General features: G+C 36.6%; 1 protein-coding gene across 2 annotated transcripts in view; it reads left to right on the top strand.

Annotated features, from left to right (window-relative positions):
* The first annotated feature begins 783 nt into the window (after positions 1-783).
* APBA2 (amyloid beta (A4) precursor protein-binding, family A, member 2) overlaps positions 784-21,892 on the top strand; it is a 48,930-nt gene continuing 27,821 nt past the window's right edge. Inside the window, exons 1-5 of one of the 2 annotated variants that reach the window (XM_010571744.1) lie at positions 784-1,785; positions 12,566-12,646; positions 14,001-14,037; positions 20,206-20,351; positions 21,696-21,731. In XM_010571744.1, coding sequence (XP_010570046.1) covers positions 817-1,785; positions 12,566-12,646; positions 14,001-14,037; positions 20,206-20,351; positions 21,696-21,731 — 1,269 coding nt within the window. In that variant the 5' untranslated portion in view covers positions 784-816. The remainder of the gene's footprint in view (positions 1,786-12,565; positions 12,647-14,000; positions 14,038-20,205; positions 20,352-21,695; positions 21,732-21,892) is intronic. The other variant, XM_010571746.1, reaches the window with a different exon arrangement.

A 21,892-nucleotide genomic window follows, 5' to 3' on the forward strand; every position in this document is an offset into this window, starting at 1 on the left:
TAGAACAGGCTTCCTAGAGAGGTGGTTGATGCCCCAAGCTTGTCAGTGTTTAAGAGGCATTTGGACAATGCCCTTAACATGCTTTAACTTAGTCAGCCCTGCATTCGTCAGGCAGTTGGACTAAACGATCATTGTAGGTCCCTTCCAACTGAAATAGTCTATTCTATTCTAAAAAACAATATTTGGTTTAACAATGAGAGATACTTAATGGTATCCAGCTAGTAAGAACTGATAAAGCAGTGAGTGATTTTTTTTTTTTTTTAAATAACTTTAATAGCAGTACATTATCCTTTAGTGTCCTATGTGACTGCCAAGTTAATAGAATGATTTTCCTTTAGTTTTGTAAGAGCAGGTCAGATTCTAAATGTATGCTTTCAGTACACATTAAAGAAATGCCTAAGCTGAAAATTGAAAAGAGCTCCTGTTTACTGCATAGCAATCAAAGCATGACCCCTTACTAGCAGGGAAAAGAAATTGAAAACTAATTTCAAGGTTCAAGATTAAGTCTCTGTCAAATTGACAGAGGAGATCCTACAATTGAATACATTTAGCATAAATGTAGAACCTTCTCTTTATCTGTTCCTTTCAGTGTGCAAGTTATTACTTCGATTTCATGGTTCCATAACATAAGTATTTTAAAAGCTAGCTATCTCTGGTTTAAACATCTACAAACACATCCTTTTTACCAAATAAATCTATCAGTTTGTTTCCTATTAACATCACTGATCTCTACTGATGACCTTTTCCTGAATGTGTGTTTTTTCCATCTTCCCTACAGTAATTGCTTAGAAATGGTTGTCGTATAAGGAGTTGGCTATGGCAAACAGGAAACGTCAAAGCACTACAGCCAGCATGCTGGATCACAGAGTGAGAGCTTGCCCTACTTCATCTCACAACAGGGAGCCTGAAAATGAAGAAAGTGACCTTCCTATTGAAGATTATGCAGCAAAGGAGACAGAACTAGCAACTGTCAGACAAGGTAGTCCTACACCTGTGGAACATGAGTGCAATGATCATAGTGGAGATGGTGACTCCAGCTCTGACTATGTGAATAACACCTCTGAGGACGAGGACTATGATGAAGGCTTGCCAGAAGAAGAGGAGGGGATCACATACTACATTAGATACTGTCCAGAGGATGACAGTTACCTGGAAGGAATGGACTGCAATGGGGAGGAGTATGCTCCCCATGAGGAACACCATGTTGAAACAGATGAATGTCAGGAAGCTGTAGAAGAATGGGCTGAAGGTAAAATTCAGCACCAAGATGAAAATGAGGTGACGGACAGGCAAGAGTGGCAGGAAGGTCAAGATAATGGCATTCAGATTTTGGAGGATGAAGTGTCATCTTTGGAGATTCAAGACCAAGAAGAAAATATACAGTATTGTCAAAGTGAAGGTGGCTATCCGGACTATTATCCAGCAGAAGCTAATGGAAATTCGCAGGGAATATCACCATACCATTCTAGAAAAGAGGATGCAGAACTGGAAGAGCAGGAAGAGGACATTGACCAGATTGTAGCAGAAATCAAAATGAGTATGAGCATGAGCAGTATTAATAGTACAACAGAAATGAGTCCAGAGCACACTGGGACTGAAAACATGGCACATGACTATAAAGAGACTTGTTCAAAGGGAGAAGCTGTTCACAGTGCTAACAGGCACGAGGGGAGGCCAAAATCACTGAATATCCCATCTGCCTCTAAGCACAGTGGAGATATGCCTAGAGGTTTTAAAACAAAGTCAAGAACCCCAGAGGACAGACAGAAGTGGCCACAAGAGCAGGTATGAGGTTCTCCGTTTAATCAGATTGTCAGAGGCATTATGCAAACATTATGTTAATTATTTATTCCAAACAGAATTAGAGAGCAATATCTTTAATTTTTTACTCTACATTGCATTCACAACTACATAATCACATTGGATGTTTCGAAAAAGGTGCTGAATGCAGTTGATTTGGGTAGATAACTAAGAAATAGGTTTTGCACAGAGAACAGACAATTCTAACTAAAACAACTTATTCCAGATGCATGAGGCAAACCAGGTTATTTACACTATTTTTATTCTGCAGTGACACACTAGATAAACTTAAAACTGGGGTCAGCATTGAAATAGTTGAAGGGGTTAGGTTTTTTTCCATTAAGGGCTCCTGTTCCATTGCCTTAGTGGGTGATTACTTTTAATTTGTTTTGTTGTCAATAGAAAGTATGCCAAGGCTAGATACTGCATATGTTAAACAACTGCAAGAAATGCCTGGATATTGCTGTGGTTTTGTACTAGTTGGGCATATCTTGACCTTGGCAAGAAGGAAGAAATAGGAGCTTTACTTATACCAAAAGTGCTGTTAAGCAGTTTTATCACAAGAATGGTGTAGATGTTAATTTAAACCATGCATAACCTTTTCTTATTCTAATGTTGAGTGCCAGAAAAAAGAATCTGGCAATGAAGCTCAAGCTTTTCTAGAGTAACAGAGGTGTGAGGTTTTCTTCTTTTAAAGTTCCAAATTGAATGTGCTTACTTCCTTAGAGACACCTTTAATTCCCTTTGCTCTAAGGTCAGTTTAAAGCTTTGACTTTGCATCTCTGAAGTTATATGCAGCTGAATATCAGTTATCTTCTGCAGTGAATAGAGATCTACCTAAAAGGTAAAACAACATGTATTTAGATGACAGACTAGTAAAGATAATTATTTTGCCTTATCTTTAATTAAAATGCTTTATTAAACTTCAGAGCTATAAGTTTCCCATTTCAGCTTCATCAAATCTATAAATATTGATTTTCTATGTTTAAGTGCCCCACAGTTAAACAATTTAATCTAGATGATTCCATTAAAAACAGACATTAAAATATGTCAATTCCTCTGAAAAACAGCAAAAGGAAGTCAGATGCTTAAGTATATGCTGATGAAACAGGTTGACCTTTATTATAATTGTGAATAAAAAAATCTTAGGGGAATATTTTCAGATTTCCCATATCTATAGCAAATTTTTAATACTAATTTCTACATTCTGTTTTTAGAAGTCCAATTTGAACCAAATTGTATAACTTAGTATATTCAGTGCCTTACTGTCAGCATAAAAGTTCTACCTTGTGTGAACAAGCTTGATGGTCTTAAATGGTTTGACTAGTTACTGGGTATTGACTAGGAGCAGAGAAGTCTGGCTAGCATGTTTTAGACTAAAGCTGGTCTTTCTGGCACAGTACACCAGCAGCTGCTACTAGGAGTGTTGCTGCTTGTAAGTTTTGAAAGTATTTGCAGAACAAAAGAGAAGATGAGCTCTTGAATAAGAAAGTTGGTGAATTCTTCTATATGCTTGAAGAAGAAATTGTGAGGTTTTTTTCCTCCTGAATGACTGCCAATTCAAAACAGAATTCAAAATGGACTTTCATTTCAACATCTTTTTGTACTCTTTCAAAGTTTATTTAGCAGAAGTTGAGCTGAATTGCATTGTACCTTTATTATTCTTGCCAGACTGCTAACAACTGGGGTTTTTGTAACACTGGGATATTGATATAACTGCCACTGGTGTGAAAATAAACAAAGGGACCTAAGTATTTCTGAGTTGCCCGTCTGAGCTTTAATGGTTATTTCCAGTCAGTCTTGGGCCAACGCCTTACTCTTTTTTTAATAATGGAGGAAGTGCTGGTGTAATAGGAAGCCACTGACTGGCACGTGGCCATTGAATTCTGACAATCACTCTTCATAAAAACGACGAACTATTGTCTAATGGATAGAGCATTAAACAATACATGATATTTCATTCCTTCAAATATGAAGGGAGAAAGGAAAGTAGAGATAACAGTCAGAGATACAGCAGTACAGGTATCCATTTCAGTTTAGCATGAAGGAATAAACAAACTGGGTGACGAGACATGCATTTAATTTGTAAGAAAGGAGACAGGGCAAAGCTGCTGTGGGCATCTCCAGCAAAGAGAAGAGCAGATAGGCCTCCAAGGCATAAAGGTGTGAAGCAGCATTTCTTATGGAGATACAGAGGCTCACAAATGGAGACATGGGGAGATCCTCCCCTCCCCCACCCCAAGCCTCCAGGGATATAAAAGATTAAAAATCAAGTTAATTAATTTTTAGCAAGCATTACTTGAATGCGTTTATCATAACAAGACTTGTGTTATCTTGCTGTGTTCTGTTCACCTACTGCAGGTTGCTTATCGTCAGCTTTACCTAAAAATCAGGCTCATTGTGAAGGCATTAGAGTAAGAGTAGGGTATCCATTTCTGCCAAAGTGAGTTTTATACTGAATAGGTCCTGAAATGTCCTTAAGGTGAGGTGTGGCTGGACCTGTAACAGATATTGGACTTCAAAGAATTTGAATAAAGCACAGAGGATTTTGTTCTTCTGGGACATTAAATTCTTTTAATATTTACTATAAAATGTCTAAGGGATGGATGCAATTAGTGTACTGTCTAAATGAACCTGTGTCTCATTTGTGAAACTGAGGTAGTAATTATTTTAATTACAACAATTAACATTCTTACATAGTGGAAGGAGAAAAACCCAAGGCCATTGTCAGTAGATTTGCATGCCAAACTTATTGTTTGCAGAGAAATTGCTTGGAAGATCCTTGGTTTTGTCATCTTGCTAAAAGATATCAGTTATTTTAAGTGTGCATCACAATACAAAATACCATGGTGAGAGGGATGACACAGAAGCATACATACTGCATATGGAACACTTTGAATGCTTTTAAGTTAAACCAAGATACTATGTGTTTGTCAGTTTTTGTAAACAATAAGCAAACAGGAATGTGCATTTTGTGGTTTTATGCACGTACTGTGCTGCCCTTAGCTTTTTTCATGTTTCTGCTCCTCTCCTCCTTTCCTGCCTCCCGTAAGTGAAAATACTGCTGCATAAAGTTTCAGGTTAGTTAACAGTAACTGATACACAATACATTTTTACATACCTTTAAAAATATGTAGTTATTAATTCTTAGCCTATGATAAATGCTAGCAATTGTCTTGCATACAAAATATTAAATAACCAGTAGACAAATGTGATTTTTAAGGTTCCAGTTGCTAGGTTTGCTTTCAGCAATTAATCACCAGAGAACAGTAGTCACTTCTAAGAAGGACCCAACAATCTGCAGAGAATGGAAAACAAAGTAAGCATCTCATTTTACTTTCAGTGTGGGTCAGTCTCCAGTCTTAAATATACATGCTCACCCTTGAAAACTTCAGGGATATGAGCTTGCTTGTATGAGCCTTATATTTGTAAATACCCCTAGGGAAGTGCAGACGATTTGCACTAGACATGCCTGAGGGAAACCCAGAATACATTTAGAGTGTGTATTTGCTCTAACTCACTGCTTAACATAATTTATTTCTTGCAGGTTTTCCACGCTTATATTATTTAAGAAGGGCATTACATCTATGAAGTTGAAACTGATTATTTGGGGCATTTTATGACATAACTCAGATTTAACAACTTCAAGCCAGGAGTTTCCCCCACCCCCATTTGACATCTTAGTCATCTCAGCCTGAGCCAACTGTTAAAGTATCTGACACATGAAGAAATTTTCCTTTTTGCTTACAATTTCATTTTATATGTTTCAGCTTCATGCAGGGAAGTCTAATATGGTCAGACACCCTATTGATGTAATTCTCCTGACTTAAGTATTGTTGGGTGGAGTAAGGAAGAAGAGGAACTGAATGGCTCATTCAACTGATACTAGCATACAGCATGACCAGAAATTTTAAACTGATGTGGTGTTCCTGTGCAAAAGTAGTTGCTATTGACTTGGAAGTTTTTCATCTTTTTGGAACGCTATTACATTGCATAGCTTCAAGTTTAGGTAGAATATTGTCGGTTTGGCACACTAATAATCAACCTCGGAACAGTTTTACTAGGTGGAAAATGAGAGTAGTCCTCCTGTTGCAGCTGAGTGCTTGTACCACACAAAATATGAACAAGGGCCTGGTCTAAACCAAAGCTTGAACCACAAAAAGCTTGTCTCCAGATCAGTTCACTGCAGTGTATCCTGTCCTGCTTCCTTCTCACAAAGCAGTATGGTATGGGGCAGTCTCAGGCCCATCCTGCTGTTCCCAGACAGCATTTGGAACTTTAGTTTCTCCTATTGCACCCATAAGATATCTGCAGAGAACGATGGTATTACCTATTATTTTACTAATACTAAGTTAATGCTAGCTCTATACAGTCAGGTAGCATAATTAAAGAATGGCAGAAGCAGTCAAGAAAAAAGTTAGCAAAACACTGGACACCAGCTGAAGTAATACCAATGGAAGATGTCTTTTGCACTAATGGGACTCAAATAATCGCTTCCCTCTGGAACCTCGTATGTGGCAGTTTACTCTTTCAATCCCAACTGGAGTCATAGCTTTATGAAACACTGGCATTGGCATGGCCCGAGAGCTACTTCAGATGACTGTCTGATCAGCCCTTTGTTCTTCATATCTCATCTGCTTAGATTTCAGACTGCAAACTCCTGAGGATGCATAGTCTCTCCTACCCTATTCAAACAAATCTATTTGCCAACAATAAAAGATAAAGTTTTTAACAGCACCAACACCCCACCTTCACCTATACCTTTCTAAAGAAAGAGGGATTTGCCATTATCACCATTAAGGAGGAGAACCTTAGAGGGAAGTCTACTTTAATGATACTGCCTGTGACACATGAATTGTATTGCTTCTTATTTCTCAATCATACTTTCATATCACTGACATACATTTGAGAGCCTAACCAAATATGCTCAAACTCCCCTGGTAGGGACCCCACAAGCTTCTGCAGTGTTAGTCTCATTTCACAAATTTCATGTAGGCTATGCTCTTATACTTTTTCAACATGGACAGTCAGAGACAGATAAAATATCACTAACAAAGAATTTGTGAAAGAAAATTTTACAAAGTCTTCTTTTTTGTCTCAGTTTGTTCTCCAACAGCTTTGTACACATCAGTGCTGCTACTGTGTTTTGTTTAGCTGTACTAGTAGACCTCAGTAATGACAAAAATATTTGAAGTTTATTCCCTTCTCTTGGCGTAGGCACAGTGCTCTTCTGCTGCAAAGACCCCAAATCCAGGAGTCTTGTCTGTAAAACATCTCACCCTTAGAACAGTCTGAAGCAGCTAAGATGATAGACATATCAGAAAACCTGTATCTTAGGAATTTCTTACTGGAGTTCAGTCTGAGTATTATGGGATGCATTTGATAGAATTTGTGGAAAACACAAATGGGTGTAAATAAAGAGTATTAAAAGAGCTTGCTGCATTCTCCCTTGTGTTCTAGGCAGCTGTGGGGCAGAAATACTAAACAGCTATTACCGAGTGACAGTTCCCAAACTTAGCAGGTGTAAGTACGTGCTGAAAAGTGCTAAAGAGTTCAAACATTCTCAGACAAAACCAGTTTCTCTGTGCTCATTGGCTGAGTCATGGCTTTTTAGCATTAAACTCCTGACACCAGGGGGCAGCCAAATCAATGCCTCTTACCTAAAGATGCATTAGTGACAGAGTCTTCTCTTGGAGATTTAGAGCAGAAGGCAGTACGCACTCCAAATTACATCTACATAAAAATGCACCATTCAGCACAGCTATTTCTCTGAAACTCTTTAACACAGCTGGTTTTCAATCTTAAATATATGCAAGGACAAAAAACCTCTTAGTTGGTTAAGATGATAAAAATCAATTGGTGATTGTTTTCATGTTTATTGAAATTGGATAGAGTATTGAAATGCTTTTGTGGAATGCTTAGATCTCTAAACTTACTTTGACTCCTTCTCTTTTCATGCTAGTTCCATACTCTAACTTGACTTGCTTACTCAGAACTACTCCTTTCCACAAATATTTTCCTCTTCACTTTTGACATGTGCTAGCACCAGCTCTAAATTAGCACATAAGTAATGGAATCTTTATGAGAGAACAGTGTGTGAAGTCTGGCCTTTATTTTCTGTGATCAAAATCAGAAATCCTTCAGCTAGTCAAAACCTGCCTCACTCAGATTCTACCTTAAGTGTATCCTGCTGGGTCAAATTGCTCCTACTGACACTAGCATGTTACTGATGTTACAATAACTCATGCAGCAGCTCAGTAAGGGTAGATTAAGCCATTTGCACTCCACATCACCTATGAGAAGTTATTGCAGTCGTGTGGGTTAATAGGAATAGTACCACCATAATAGACTTGTTACTAGGTTACCATCTCTTGATTCAAAAAGATGTTTTAGATGCACCTTAATGTGTTTCTATAAACATAGTAGTGTTTATATATCAGGAGGACATGTAGCCCAGTGATAAACTGCCTTCAGAAGCCAACAGAAGATCACAGAAGTTGAAACTACTAGAAACTGAAGTTTTGTCCTTAAGTGATGAAGGTAACAATACTCATCTGCTTTACCTTTGTTCTAGAGAGAGACAACAAACCTGGATGAAAAAAATCTATTAGATCTGTTGGTTTACTTGTGTAACAGATAACTTATTCTAGTCAACCTACTACAAAATATCCCTTGTCCAAGAAGGTTCTTTCTTTTTGGAGCCTACCACAAGGAACCTTTTTCACTTGGAACCTACCACAAAATATCTGCTTTCCAAGAAGCTTAGCAGTCTTCAAGATGAGTCTCAAAATACATAAGCCAGTACATTGGTTTCTGAACACTTTATTTGATAATATTTGAACAGTATTGCTAGTAAAGAGATTGGCAGGTATGGATCATAAGCCTCATTATTCAAATGTTTAAACACAGTAATAAAGCCTTACCACGCCTTTGAGCTGCACTCAGTGCTTGCTTACCAACTCTTTACCGAAAGAGTTAACAATTCTGAAAAAAACTAATCTTTCGTTCCTCTCAGACAAAATATTCCTCTGAATAAATCAAGAAAGGGACTAACCTGCTGGTTTCTAGCAGAATGTTCTTCAGCAGGGAAGTGTTTCATCAGCACTGACCACCACAGCAGCATTCAGGATCACAGGTGGCAGCTTTGAGGAGGACCATATTGCTGATATGAGATTTTGACTGAAAAGCTAAACAGCTTACACTGGAATAAACAACTAGTAGCATTAAGAAACAGCCCAACTCAATCATTACCAACTCTCACCTCCAGCTAAGATGAGCTTTATACTGCAGGAAGGGGTGGTTACAAAGGGGGTCTGGTTGACTGGGAGGGGCCCTGCAAGATTGGTGGGAGGAGGGAGGCCCAGGTGGCCCCAGGCCTGGCAATTAGCCATCAGGACAGGGCTGGCCAGCACATGGGTAGAGCTGTAGGCATGTTTCTGAAAGATGTGCATAGATGCTTCAGTGACCTCAAATAAGTAGAGTCTGATTTTCCTCTCAGCCTAAAGATGGCATTTTCTGCTGCCTCAAATTCCTTCACATGATGCTGGACAGTGCCTCAGTACTTGCTCAGAGGCAAAAGTGTTAATACTACTACACCTTTAATATTTTAATTTTCTTATATCTTTGCTTTGCAGAATCTTATCCTAGGATAAGAGACTTTTAACATAGCTGCAGTTCTGTGTTAGTGTGCAGTCAATTCCAGATTTCCAGTTTAGCTTTATGTTCTATTCTAAACTGCAAGTCAGGGTATAAAGTATTTATAATACCTTGTAAGTATTTCCTTCAAATGTGATTTTTCTAGCTATGGTAAAACTTAAAACAAAAATATAAATTGGAAACTCTGTAAGAAACACAAAGAAAGCAAGTATTGAGTATGATAATTTATTCGACATTGGTCAGATCACCTGGGAGCATGAACAAACTTCCAGCCCACACCAAATAGCAGAATTTATGTTTTCTAAAAATGATTCCATAAAGAAGCTCCAAAACAGCCCTTCATCTTTGGTCTAGAAGCATCTCCTTCCATATGTACAAGACTACATGATTTGTAACTGTGTATGGGAGATACAGCCATGCCTACTGTGCATAGTTCTCTCCTTTGACACTGTAAGTCTTGAGGAAAGAAAGGGAGGCCCTTCTCCCTGTACTTCTTTCTGCCCTTTTCTTCTGGGATACCATGTTAGCAAACATTTCTTTAGCATGAAGATCTCAACCCTTATTTTGTAAAGGGTCATTGTAACAGCCCACACATTTGCAGGCAAATGTTGGGCACAGAAAGTCTCAGACAGGCACAGTTCCCCTTACATGTGCTGCTGCTAAGGGGACACAGGGAGTGCTACACTCTAAAGCTGAGAGTATCTCAAGAATGTGATAGTACACTCATATTTGTTCGGAGGAAGTGCTCACACACTCACCTACCCATCACAACATTTTTAAAGAACAAAATGTTAATAGATCAGCCAGAGTTGGAACATGTTGTGTGGACAGATGTGCATAAAAGAAATGGAAGAATTCTTTGTACCTGAGATTCTGCCTAATTAGACTGGGGCTCGTAAACAAATAGGTGAAACACTGCGGGGGGAAAAATTGGCCTTCGTGTACAGACACCAAATAGTAAGTAAAAAACATTTATTATGTTCCTTGTAGAGGTGATGTGATTGATCCCAACTCATAATGTATTCTGCACAGACTTTTCTTTGGAACCCAGCCAATACACAATAACAACATATATACTACATATGTGACATATAAACTACATCTGTGACTAGGAAACAATAAACAAGCAAGGCTTGTTTATATTCCTAAAAACCTGAAAATAGGAACTCCAGTTAATTACAGCTATGTATAAATCAAAAGCGAAATGTCATCCAAGTGTTTAGTCATATTTTATATTAAGACTATATGGAATTATATATGCAACTATTACCAGAGAGCATGATCGGTATTATGATCCCCAGGGCTGAATAAGTCAATTGACATATAAGATTTGTGACAGAGACATGTTTGAACAATGTTTATGGTATGCTTACTAAACCAGTCAACCAATTCTTTCTTTATATGCAGGTGCATTTTCAGTTCAGTCAAGTGTGTGGTAATCAGAACTGACAAGAGTTTTTAAAGTATTAACATTCTGTTGCACATACTGGAGTTAATATAGTTGCTGTCACTGTTTACAGTTTAATGTATCTTCATTGTGGCCTTGTCATTTTCTCTGCTTAAATCATACTTGATTTAATCCTACTACTTTAGGGCATAATATATGATTATTATGCTTGTTTTATTAAAGCCCTCTAGATATTTGTTTACCTCATTAATATATTTCACTGCATATCAACACCTATTGCTCCATATTAGTTTAGCCATGCAATATAATTAGATTTGTCTTGTCTCAAACAGAACAGGATTTATAAGCAGGGATAGGGTAAGCTTCTTAGCTACTACAGCCATGTAAACAGGGCCCTAGTCAGTGGGTCGCCAAGTCTTGGTGTTCTGTGTATGTCGCAGATAGTCTTTTGTTTCCTAAAATCCTGCTTACTACTTGGGTGACTTTTTGCTTTGCGTATGTTGTCTTACCTGAGAATTAGCATTACTGAGCTAATAGCCCTAATATGCCTGCTTCATTAGCACATTTTGTTCAGCTGACCAAATATTACTCATAGGGTGTAATTTGTCCAGAGATGAACATGCAGACTTTCTTTGATTACAGCTACATATTGCATTTGAAAGTCAGAAGACAAGGAGTTATGTTCACATGTAGCATTCAGGCTGACCCTTTGAAATAATACTGGCTCAGTGTTTTCCATTTGCACAATTGTTCATACAAGTTCTTATTTGTGAAGCCTCACAATGACAGTGGCATTTAGGCACTCTTTTTTATACATAATGGGGAAACTGAGAAAAAAGGGAAGTGAAATATCATAAACCATAAAAATTTGTTCCAGAAATCACCTTGGTTTTCCAGATTTCTAACACTGAAACTCTTGAGTCATGAAAACTTCACTTTCTTGGTATGTATGGGACACATACATACCTGTGTTGGGTGCTGGTGTTCTGTCATTTGTGTCAGGTCTGGAGAAGAAATTCTGTCCCTGAGAATATTGGAACTTAGAAGAAAAAGAATGTTGCGTAGTTTAAAAGGCTTAGTATTTTCCTTGTGTGAGGTTTTATATTTTCCATTTTGCATTTCTTCAGAAGCCTGAAGATGTGCTGTCAGCATGCTGTAGATTTGCTTGGCCCAAAAGGAAGGAGATGCCATGAGGTATCTGTCATGAACACAGAATCCTATATCTGGTGCTAGGATTCTGTTTTTCAGACCAGAGGTGGCCATTAGGACTATTTTGATTTTGTCCAGTACTGAGAATAAACACATTTAAAAATTCTGACTTTGGTTTCTGAAAATTTGAACATGTCAGCATTTGGCTTAATTTCCTGTGAAAAATTTGCATTGAAATAAAATAATTTAATTTAAATTTAAATCAGTAGTGTAACTGCTACTTAATGATAATTGAGATGTCTTATTATTTACATCAAAATACATCTTTTATTATAAACAGCCCAACATTTTTATATGAATCTCATATTTGCTAAATTACAACAGGAAATTCCAACTATTGTAGCACGTTATGATATTTCAATATCAGTAATGAATATTGATTGCACATAGATAATGACATATAAATACATACAAATAACTACACAGAACAGCTTCATGACGAATGACTGTCATAAAATAATGGAGAACATGCTTTCTTGTTTTTTCTTACAGATGTGCAATGGTTTAGAGCAGCCAAGGAAGCAACAGCGTTCAGATCTCAATGGACCAGTTGACAATAATAATACACCTGAGGTAGGTACCTAAGGCCATTAGGCCGTTCTGCTGCCCATCTTCCTGCAGTCAGGCTTCCATGAGGGAAAGCAGGCATCAAATTGTCAGCTTTCCCCCTCTCACGGGGAGGCTCTGTTTCTTTTCCTGAACTGACAATAAATACCATGGCTGCATATTCTGAAAAGTCTTTGAATCATACCCATGGATTTGTTGCTGCCACATTCATTTTATGTAACTGTCCATGGCATGTACTCAAACCTAAAATTTTCTGATGACATACAGAATAGAGAGAACACTTGAGAATTTCTCTTTTTGGATTATTGGAGCATCAAAAAAAATTGGCTTCTGCTTTTTTTCTCCCTCCTGCCCGCCCAACCCCCCACCATCAGTCTTTACAGCCAAAGGACTGCTTAATTCCCACAGGAATAATTCTCTTTAAATAACCCCTAATATCAAACACATCATTCAGTGCTGAGGGCTCAAATGATTCATGTCTTTTTGAGTGGCCTCTGTGGTAAGATGCATCCTGTCTCAGTGTGCTGTGAAAAAGATGTGGTGATAGGCAGACCTGCTCTTGTCACTAAAGACTGGAGCAAAGAAGACATCTAAGAATGCAGAATGAGGTTATGCTTGAGGCTAGACACAATGAAATGAAATTCAGACTTAAAAGCAGAAGTCTGTTACCTCAAAAATATGTAACATATTTAGCCTGTAGCCTGTTACATTAATGAAGAGGTACATTTCTAAAGCCTTTTCCCATAATGGAGAAATCAGCCTCTTTCCTGGACATAGGAATGCCTGAGGAGGCTGGCAAAAGACAAGCAAATGGAAGGACTATATCTGTTTATTGAAAATAGAGACAGTAGCATAAAAAGAGCACTGTTGTGGCTCCTGCTGAGATTAAGTGTAATGCTATGTACTGTGCAATCAGGGACAGTTCTTTTTATTCACTGACCCAGAATCTGGCTTTGTAAAATATTGTTAAATGTTCTTAATTAGAAATTTGGGATATCATTAGTAGGCAATGTGATCTAGTGGATAAACTATTGGACTGGGAATTGCTGGTTTGTATTGCTCATTTGACAGCTGACTTCCTAGGTCATTTTCATGTTTTTCCCTCTACTCTCCCTTATTTTTTTGTGTGGTGGGATCTGCTTAAAATGCTCTGAGATTCCAGGTAAACAGCACTATGTAACAGTTAGGTTGGGTTAATTACTGTGATGTAATGTGTTTCACTGTGCTAAATAGTGGCTATGCAGAAGTTATATAGAGAAATTTGATTTTTTTAAACAACAGCTGTTTAAATATAGTATGAATTCACTTTGGTTTGTGAAAATTATTTTGTTACAGCTATACCATTTTTATTTCTCAACAGACAAAGAAAGTGTCTTCATTTCCAAGTTTTGTTGATGGTAAGTTTTACATCATCCATAGTTAAAGTAGGATAAAATGGAAGCAAATGCTTTAATATATTTTAAAGATAACAGTTCTAAAAACCAGTCAAACCCAAGAGAATACAGCTGAAAAGTTTTAAGTATTGAAGTATTTAACATTTTCAACCCCCCCCTGTGGGAATGGGTGATAAAAAGGAGGGGCAGATAGAGTTCTCAGATTAAGGTAAAGATGGAGACAGTTAAAAATCTGGAAGGGTGTAAAAAAGATGGTAACAGTGGGCCCCAGCAGGGTGGAGATTTATGATTTATGAAGGTATAAGAGCACCCTGTTCTTCATGGCCTTGTGCAGAGGAAAGAGTCATTTAACTGTTCAGAGCAGCCCCTGTATCACTTTGATGTGATGCACGTTATGGCACTCTGGGAATCTCAGTTGTCAGCACAAACAGAAGGGTTCTCCAGATCTGATAAAAAATTGGTAATCCAATCCTCTGTTTAGAAGAGCCATGCTTTCGTGTGTTTCTTCAGTCTCCTTTGCACTGCTATTACATATTTTCTGTTTGGAGAAAAATAAGTCAATTTATTAACACAAGAAGGTGGGCAGAGATAAAATGGGATTATACTGAAAAACATTATCATTCTCTGATTCACAGACAGCTGAAGAACTTTTTATGGGGAAAATGCATACAGCTCTTCCTGCAAAGGAAATGTCTACACTGTAAAGTGAAAAAAGACAGTAGGCATCTTCTAAGCATCTGACCCCTTAGATCTGCCATGAACATACTTTTCCCAGAATGGAAACCATAAATGAATGTTAAAAACCTGATTACTAATGCCATTCTCAACTCGGAGAAAACTTACTATGATTTAGAGTAATATTAGAATGTCCAACACATTTTCCTTCTCTTCCCTGATGCCATCAGCTTGACTAGCAACTTCTAAGTAATTTCCTTGAAGAGCTAGAGCAAATGGAAGGTTCAAAGATTTCCCCTTTTACACAGATTGACATTTGAAGGAAATTACATGTAACACTTGGCATGTGCTGACTAACAGGCCCTAAATAGAGGTAAATTAAATGCATTCCCCAAAGGTGGCTGAGACAAGAAAGCAAGCTGATACTTTGTAATAAGCATCTACCGATTGTATAGTGGACAACTATAAAGGGAGGCCAGCATGACTATAGCTGTAAAACGGACTACAAAATTCACCCCTCACAGCGCTGGTAGACACAACCGCGCATTTTAATTTTATTGGGATAAAAAGGTTATGTCTTTTTCTTACCTTACCTTACCAATCGGCTCACTACTCTGTTGGAAAGAGGTCAGTATACTCTTTTAGATAGCATGATACTTTTTTTTTGTAGTTCAATTGTTTTGCTTTCTCTGATTTTTTTCTATAGTTGCACAGTATGTGAGGATAAGCTATCTCTTAGGCTTTTTCTATTGCAGGTATTATATGGCATTGTCTAATACAAATAAATATGTAGCTCACTAGGAGCTTATGATAGCTAACATGACTGCTCTCTGAATTCAAAGAAAAACAGAGTTTTTATTATTAATTTGTATGTAGAGTCCCAAAAGGAACAGGACCCTACTGCACAAAAGAAAAAGTTCTGCCAGCTAACACTCCTTGTTCTTCCCTGAGTTTTGATGGCAATACCACAGTCATATTCTGGTTACATTCATATTCAACTGTTCAGGCACTTAACTTTCAGCATGACTCCTTAACTAGAGTAGCTATATCTATATCTCTGTCTCTATTAATACAAAATATTTTTCATATGCCATGTGGACATAAAAACAAATCAGATAATAGGCACAAAAAATATTTGAAATGTGTTTTGATATTAGAATTGTTTCAGTAGTAGTACCACTACATGCTTTTAGTGGTAATTAATTAGTTCCACGTTCAGGGTTCTGGCTTTTTTTCTCTCTATATTTGTCCTATCACCATAATTCTCATTCTCTTGCACAGTAACAACCATGAAATAAAGAAATCAGCCAAAATATGGGACTTGTAGATAGCCATTCTGTGAGGTGACATATGCCCTGTGTCCGTTTACTCCTTATGCAAAATCTGCTGCAGTGCCATGCACCCTAAGGTCTCAGTGACTTCATGGAGTATGATGGTTCTCAGCAGGAAGTTGAAAGTACTTCTGTGCTCTGAGCGCAGTCTCTAAATACTGTCTGAATCCTTGGTTTACACATGATTTTAGATAAATATAAAAATATGTTCCTAACAGATGATTAAATTCAGTTATGCTGAATTATTGAATGAGTATTCTTGTTCTTATTTTATGAATACAAAAGATAAGTTAATTTAAAAATGTTTAGACCTAGTCTACTTAGTCTAGAAATATGTTTATACTTGTTGCATTAATAGATCAGCAGAAAACCAAGTAATCTCTACTGCACTGATAAGATAGTGCAGAAATTTACAGTTAGATTTTTTAGAAATAGTTATCTAATGTTTAAGCACCAATACTCAACATAAAATTCCACTCTTTGTTCACACTGAACTAATCTTCAAGTTTCAAATCTATTTTTTTCTTTTTCCCTTCCTCATCAGTAAGCCTTACACATGCTTACAGTCAAGGGTATGCTTAAGTGCTCTGATGAGCTGGGACCTCAGCCAAGTCTGCATTTTTGTATTATTTAAAGCAGTCAGAGATAAGGGAAGAAAACACTCAGGTAACCCAATTTAACCCTGGTAATTTTCGATACCATTCCATCCTTCCAGCGGATGTCTTCTTTTACGTGACAATTGCTTACATTGCCTTCATGACGGGAAATGCATGTTGGAAATGTTTTCTGCCCAACATGCCTTGTCTTCTGTTTTGTTTTGGGTTTTTTGTTTTTTTTTTTTTTTTCTTTTTTCTATATTAGCTATTGCTATAAGCATTTTATACATGCTTTTGTTTTATACATGGTGTCACAGAATTTGTTGCTATTATATTGATTCTGCAAAAAATCACCTTCTAATGCTATGAAGAGATGTTTGAAACCTTATCCAACCAAAAAATCCCCAATCTTTAAAGAATCCAAATGAATAAAATTAGGATTATAAAATTGCTTAAAACCCTAGGTTATTTCCATGGTCAAGAAGTTTTTCAGACAAATTAGTTAAAAAAACTATTGCTGTCACCAAACAGCCAAGACATGAGAAGAATTTGTTGTTTTCTTGGTAATACTCACTTCTTTCACAGATCCCTAAGCTATGGTGGGGATTACCATTTCATGCTCAGAGCTGCTAGCAGCGTAAAAATAAAAATAGATCTCTAAATATGTCTTTGAAAGTGCCTTTGACATAGCCTATCAATGACTTGGAAATCAAGACAAAAATGTCTTACTCAAAGATGTACAAAGCACCAATACAACCAGAAGTGGGCCAAATTCAACATTCTTGAAAATAATTGGAGAGACAACAAGCTTTTCTGAGTTCAGCCAGCGTTTCTGGGATGGAAAGAAAGTAGACTAAGGGACTGATATGTTTTAAATAACCAGCACAGCTTTTTTTTTGTTGACAAATCCTGCAGACTCTTACTTAGCATTTTGGTCTTTGCTTGATGTAGTAATGACTGTATTAGAATTTGTACCAAGAATTGCAATTTTACTTGTCTTCCAACACACAAAATATTTCAAGAAAATTACTCTAAATTAACTACTAAAGGAGGTTAGTTAGACTGATTTAAACATTCTGTGGGTAAGCATATTTCAGAGTTAAAGCAACCTTGATTCAATTTAGCTTGATTTACTTAGCCTGAAGTGAATGAAGGAAAGCAAAATTAAAGCCACTTTAATTTTGAATGAGCGTGTTGATGCAGGTATCTAATGAAGTTTTGCTAACTTAACATTAAATTCACATCTTTAATTAATTTCCCTCTTTGCTGCCCTTGAAACAAGATGTCAATATACTGCAACATTAGTATTGTGTTGCATGCTGAAAGAAGTACAGAGGTAAAAGACTTAAGTTTTAGGCCTGAAAAGATGTATGAATAACATCATCAGAAGAGGTACCATATAAAATACATCATCCATCTGCTGAAAAATGTAATGGTGCAAAGATGTAAGCAAAGAGGAACAGAGATATAGTAAATGAAGTTCTTGTGGAATTTTCATTTTCTTTGATTTCATTCAGTGAATTAGTGCTGCAAGAACAAGGATCGTTTTGTGAGGTATTGAAAGACTTGGCCTTCATGAAGAGTTTCAGTGACTTTTTAAATTAGTAACTTCCCAAGGATTTCATTGAGGGTTTTCACACATTTCAGTGGAGATTGTAATGATATTTTTTTATTCTTTCCCAAAACTTTGAGAATTTTAAATTCCACAGAATTCTATTCTGACTTATAATGAAGATCCAAACCATTACTGGATTTGTATGGATGTGATCTAAAGCAAAATGTGTCCTCCTGTGCTATATAATTATCCTTTTGAAGCTTGAAACTATGGTGTTTGCTAGCAAAACAAATAGCTGCATTTTGTGTGAGCATTGTTAGTCAATATCAGGTCTCTGAAGAGTGCAGGACTGGTATAAATATATATATATATGTGTCTATATACTTTGATTACTGAATTACAAAGACTGTGGGTTTTTTTGCTGGGAGTTGAGATTTCCAGCAGGCAAATGTGAGGTCTGCATGAAGTGTAGGTGTCAGCAACATTGCTTGAAGAAGAAAGTCACTTCTTTCGATCAAGTTTATTTTCTGTTGGAAGACTTTTTCTAAATTAGAGTGGGAAAATGAGGGATGGGAATGCTCACTAAAAGATATATGTGCAAACCACTATTTAAGTACATTTCATCAGCATAGCATGCCGTATATTTTTCCTTCTCCACTTACTAATTTTCCACATTCAGTTGATTATAAATAGATTGAACTAATCCACTGTACAATAAAACTTTTTTTAAAATTAGCATCTCCCTTTAATGTCATTTTTCTCCTCACACATGAGATTCATGTACTTCAAAAAAAAGTGTTAGCAGCTTAGCAAGTTGATACAGCTCAAAGCAAATCTCTTTTATAAAACTGTTGAGGAACAGAAAATACTCACTGTCAAGAGATGTCAGCCAGACTCTGGAATGACTGTTCTTTACTGTTGATCTAATCAAGCCAGATGTAGAGCTTAACAGCTGAATAAAGAGGATGATGAGAATGGTTCCAGTATGATATAAATACTATCATTTATTCTCTTCTCCCTGCCTCCTCTTTTTCATCCTTGGAAAGAAACCACTTGCAAAATACAAGTTAATGTTAGAATCTCACTGAAGTGACTATGTAATTAATACTAACTATATACAAAAGCATTTTGTTGAATGAAGGCTAAAATTTAAAAAATATCAAGATGTTTTTAAGTTCCACTATTTTCCTATCTTTTTTAACATGGAATTTTTCATGCTCTTTCCACATGCTCCTTTTCCATAACTACCTTCTGTGACTTCCCTCTTCCCTGCTTTCAGAGGAAAAGGCTGTATGACCTGTTGTGCAGATTCCATTGATTAGACTGTGAACGTTTCATTGAACTCCTGTACTGCAGCATGTTTCTCCAGCTCTCAGTTTATACAATCTGTACTAGCCTGGGAACTGTGTTTTTCTATCAGTCTCTGAATTCTGGCTTTAGACATGACTAAACAGCATCAAGATGCCTACTTTTCTTGTTTCCTAAACTTTCTTAACTGTTAAGTTTTGTGGTTGACTTTTTCTGAAGCAAAGTACACCTTTGTGCCCATTGTTCATCAGTATTTTTGCCAGCAATAATGTTTGGAGACTGTGTACTTCCACAAACATCTCAAAAAAATGTGGAAACACAAATCTGTATTCAAGCAGAAGTTTAGCTCATGCACCATAACAGTCATACTATAAATAGTAAGAAAGTTATGATAAAGGAACCTATCAGCATTTCTGAAACTTGCAAATAATTCCAATGTGTTTATCAGTGCAGCACAGGAAACATTTTTCCAATAATTTTCCTCTAGAATTCCACAGTCAAGCCATTATGCATTGTTTTAAATACAGTATATTTTTTGTGGAAATAATTATAGGGAAAAACATCATTTATTTTGAACTGGATTTCTTCATCTGTTTCATATTAGAAAAGGTATTTAAAAGGTTGTTCAAGCCTCAATATCCTTTATTCAATTTCTCATCTCTCTACCCTCCTTTGAAAGGCAGTAACTGTAAATGTCTCATGTCAGTTCCAGGACCTTGTGAACCTGAAGACCTCATTGATGGAATCATCTTTGCAGCCAATTACCTGGGCTCTACACAGCTGCTGTCTGAGCGCAACCCTTCTAAAAACATAAGAATGATGCAGGCCCAAGAGGCAGTGAGCCGTGTTAAGGTAGGGGATTTTTATTTTTTTAGTTTGTAGAATACTCTCTGACTGTTTGACAGTTGATCTCTAAACAGTACAGGATCTGCAGCTTCAGACCTATTCTGAAGTGCACTTACATGAGTATAGATCTAGTACCGTAAATACCATTAGTTTCCAGTGCTTATTATAAAAATACATACAGCATCTCTGAGGAACAAAATATAAATTATTGCAGAGTCTATTCAAAATTGTTTGGAAGCTGTATGAAGAATTCAAGTATTAAAGACAAATTAGGAAATATTCCAGTGGCAAAGCACAGGTTATTTGTTTGACTGTGGTTTTCCTCTTATGTCATTAATTCCTTTAACTTACTACAAATTGTGAAGATTAATCTCAATATATTGAATTATTACCTTTTTAGGACAAGAAGATCCATTACTATTGTGTTTGGATTTGGTGTTATTTACAATGAACAATTCTGTGTAAATAATGTAGCATAGACTGCTTCATACAGCTGTGTAAAAAAATGCTTTTTTTTGGTTAATAATCGAAGTAGGAGATTTTTCTTTCACAGTTTTTTCTGGATCTGCTGTAAATACCTCATCTGAATAAACACATGGTTAGAAAGAGGTAGATTTAAATGCTAATAGAAAAATCAGGTGCTTAGTCAATAAAATACTTAATTGGTAAAAATTGCGTGTTTCTGAAGGAAACCAGTTTGGGAAAATCATTTACGTAGTAAGAGACTGTCATGATTGATGATTGATTTGGCATTTAGAAACAAACGGAAGGCAAGAAAGGTCCAGTTCTTTAAACTTTCCAAACCTTTGAATTTCTATTTAGCATATTGTGATGTCTCAAGCAGTAAGTAATTGCTGATTGCAATTAACTCCCTAAAAACTGTTTCATGTATTAACAGCAATCCTAATCTGTCAGAGATACTTGACTACTTTAGATAGTCATGGAATAGAGCTTGAGTTACATTTTGTTCAACAATTACAAGTAGAAGTATGATCAATACGGAGAGAAAACCTTGACTTTAAAATAGTGCATGTACTGTCATTTTAGAGTGCTATATATTTAGTGGGATAAATGTCATGAGCAGCTGTTAACAGACAACACTCTTTGGTACTAATTTTTTTGTAATCAATTGACAACATGTATAATGCCATTAAATCCAATTATGCTTGAGAACTACATGAAATATAAACAAATCTTTCTCTCCTGCACATCCTTCTCCCACTGCCCCCAAATTTTTAATTTTTAACAGTCTGGATTCATAGTCAAAACGTTTCCCTGACTTCCCACACTGTCTTTTCTCTTTCTTTGTCTGTACATCTGTCTGCATTCTTTTTTTATGCTACTCCTCAGAGGATGCAAAAGGCGGCTAAAATCAAGAAAAAAGCGGTGTGTAAACAGTTTTTCTTGAATGCTAATGTTTACTTACATTTTTGTTGTACTTGTTTTCCATGGAGTGTTGTGTCTTTCATTATGGGTCCTCATAAAGTTGTCATTTTGGTTTCTTTGTTAAGTAGTTGAACACTGGATGGAATAAAATGAACCCATTT

The sequence above is a fragment of the Haliaeetus leucocephalus genome, unplaced genomic scaffold (assembly GCF_000737465.1).
Source record: "Haliaeetus leucocephalus isolate CR32 unplaced genomic scaffold, Haliaeetus_leucocephalus-4.0 Scaffold339, whole genome shotgun sequence".
NCBI lineage: Eukaryota > Metazoa > Chordata > Aves > Accipitriformes > Accipitridae > Haliaeetus > Haliaeetus leucocephalus.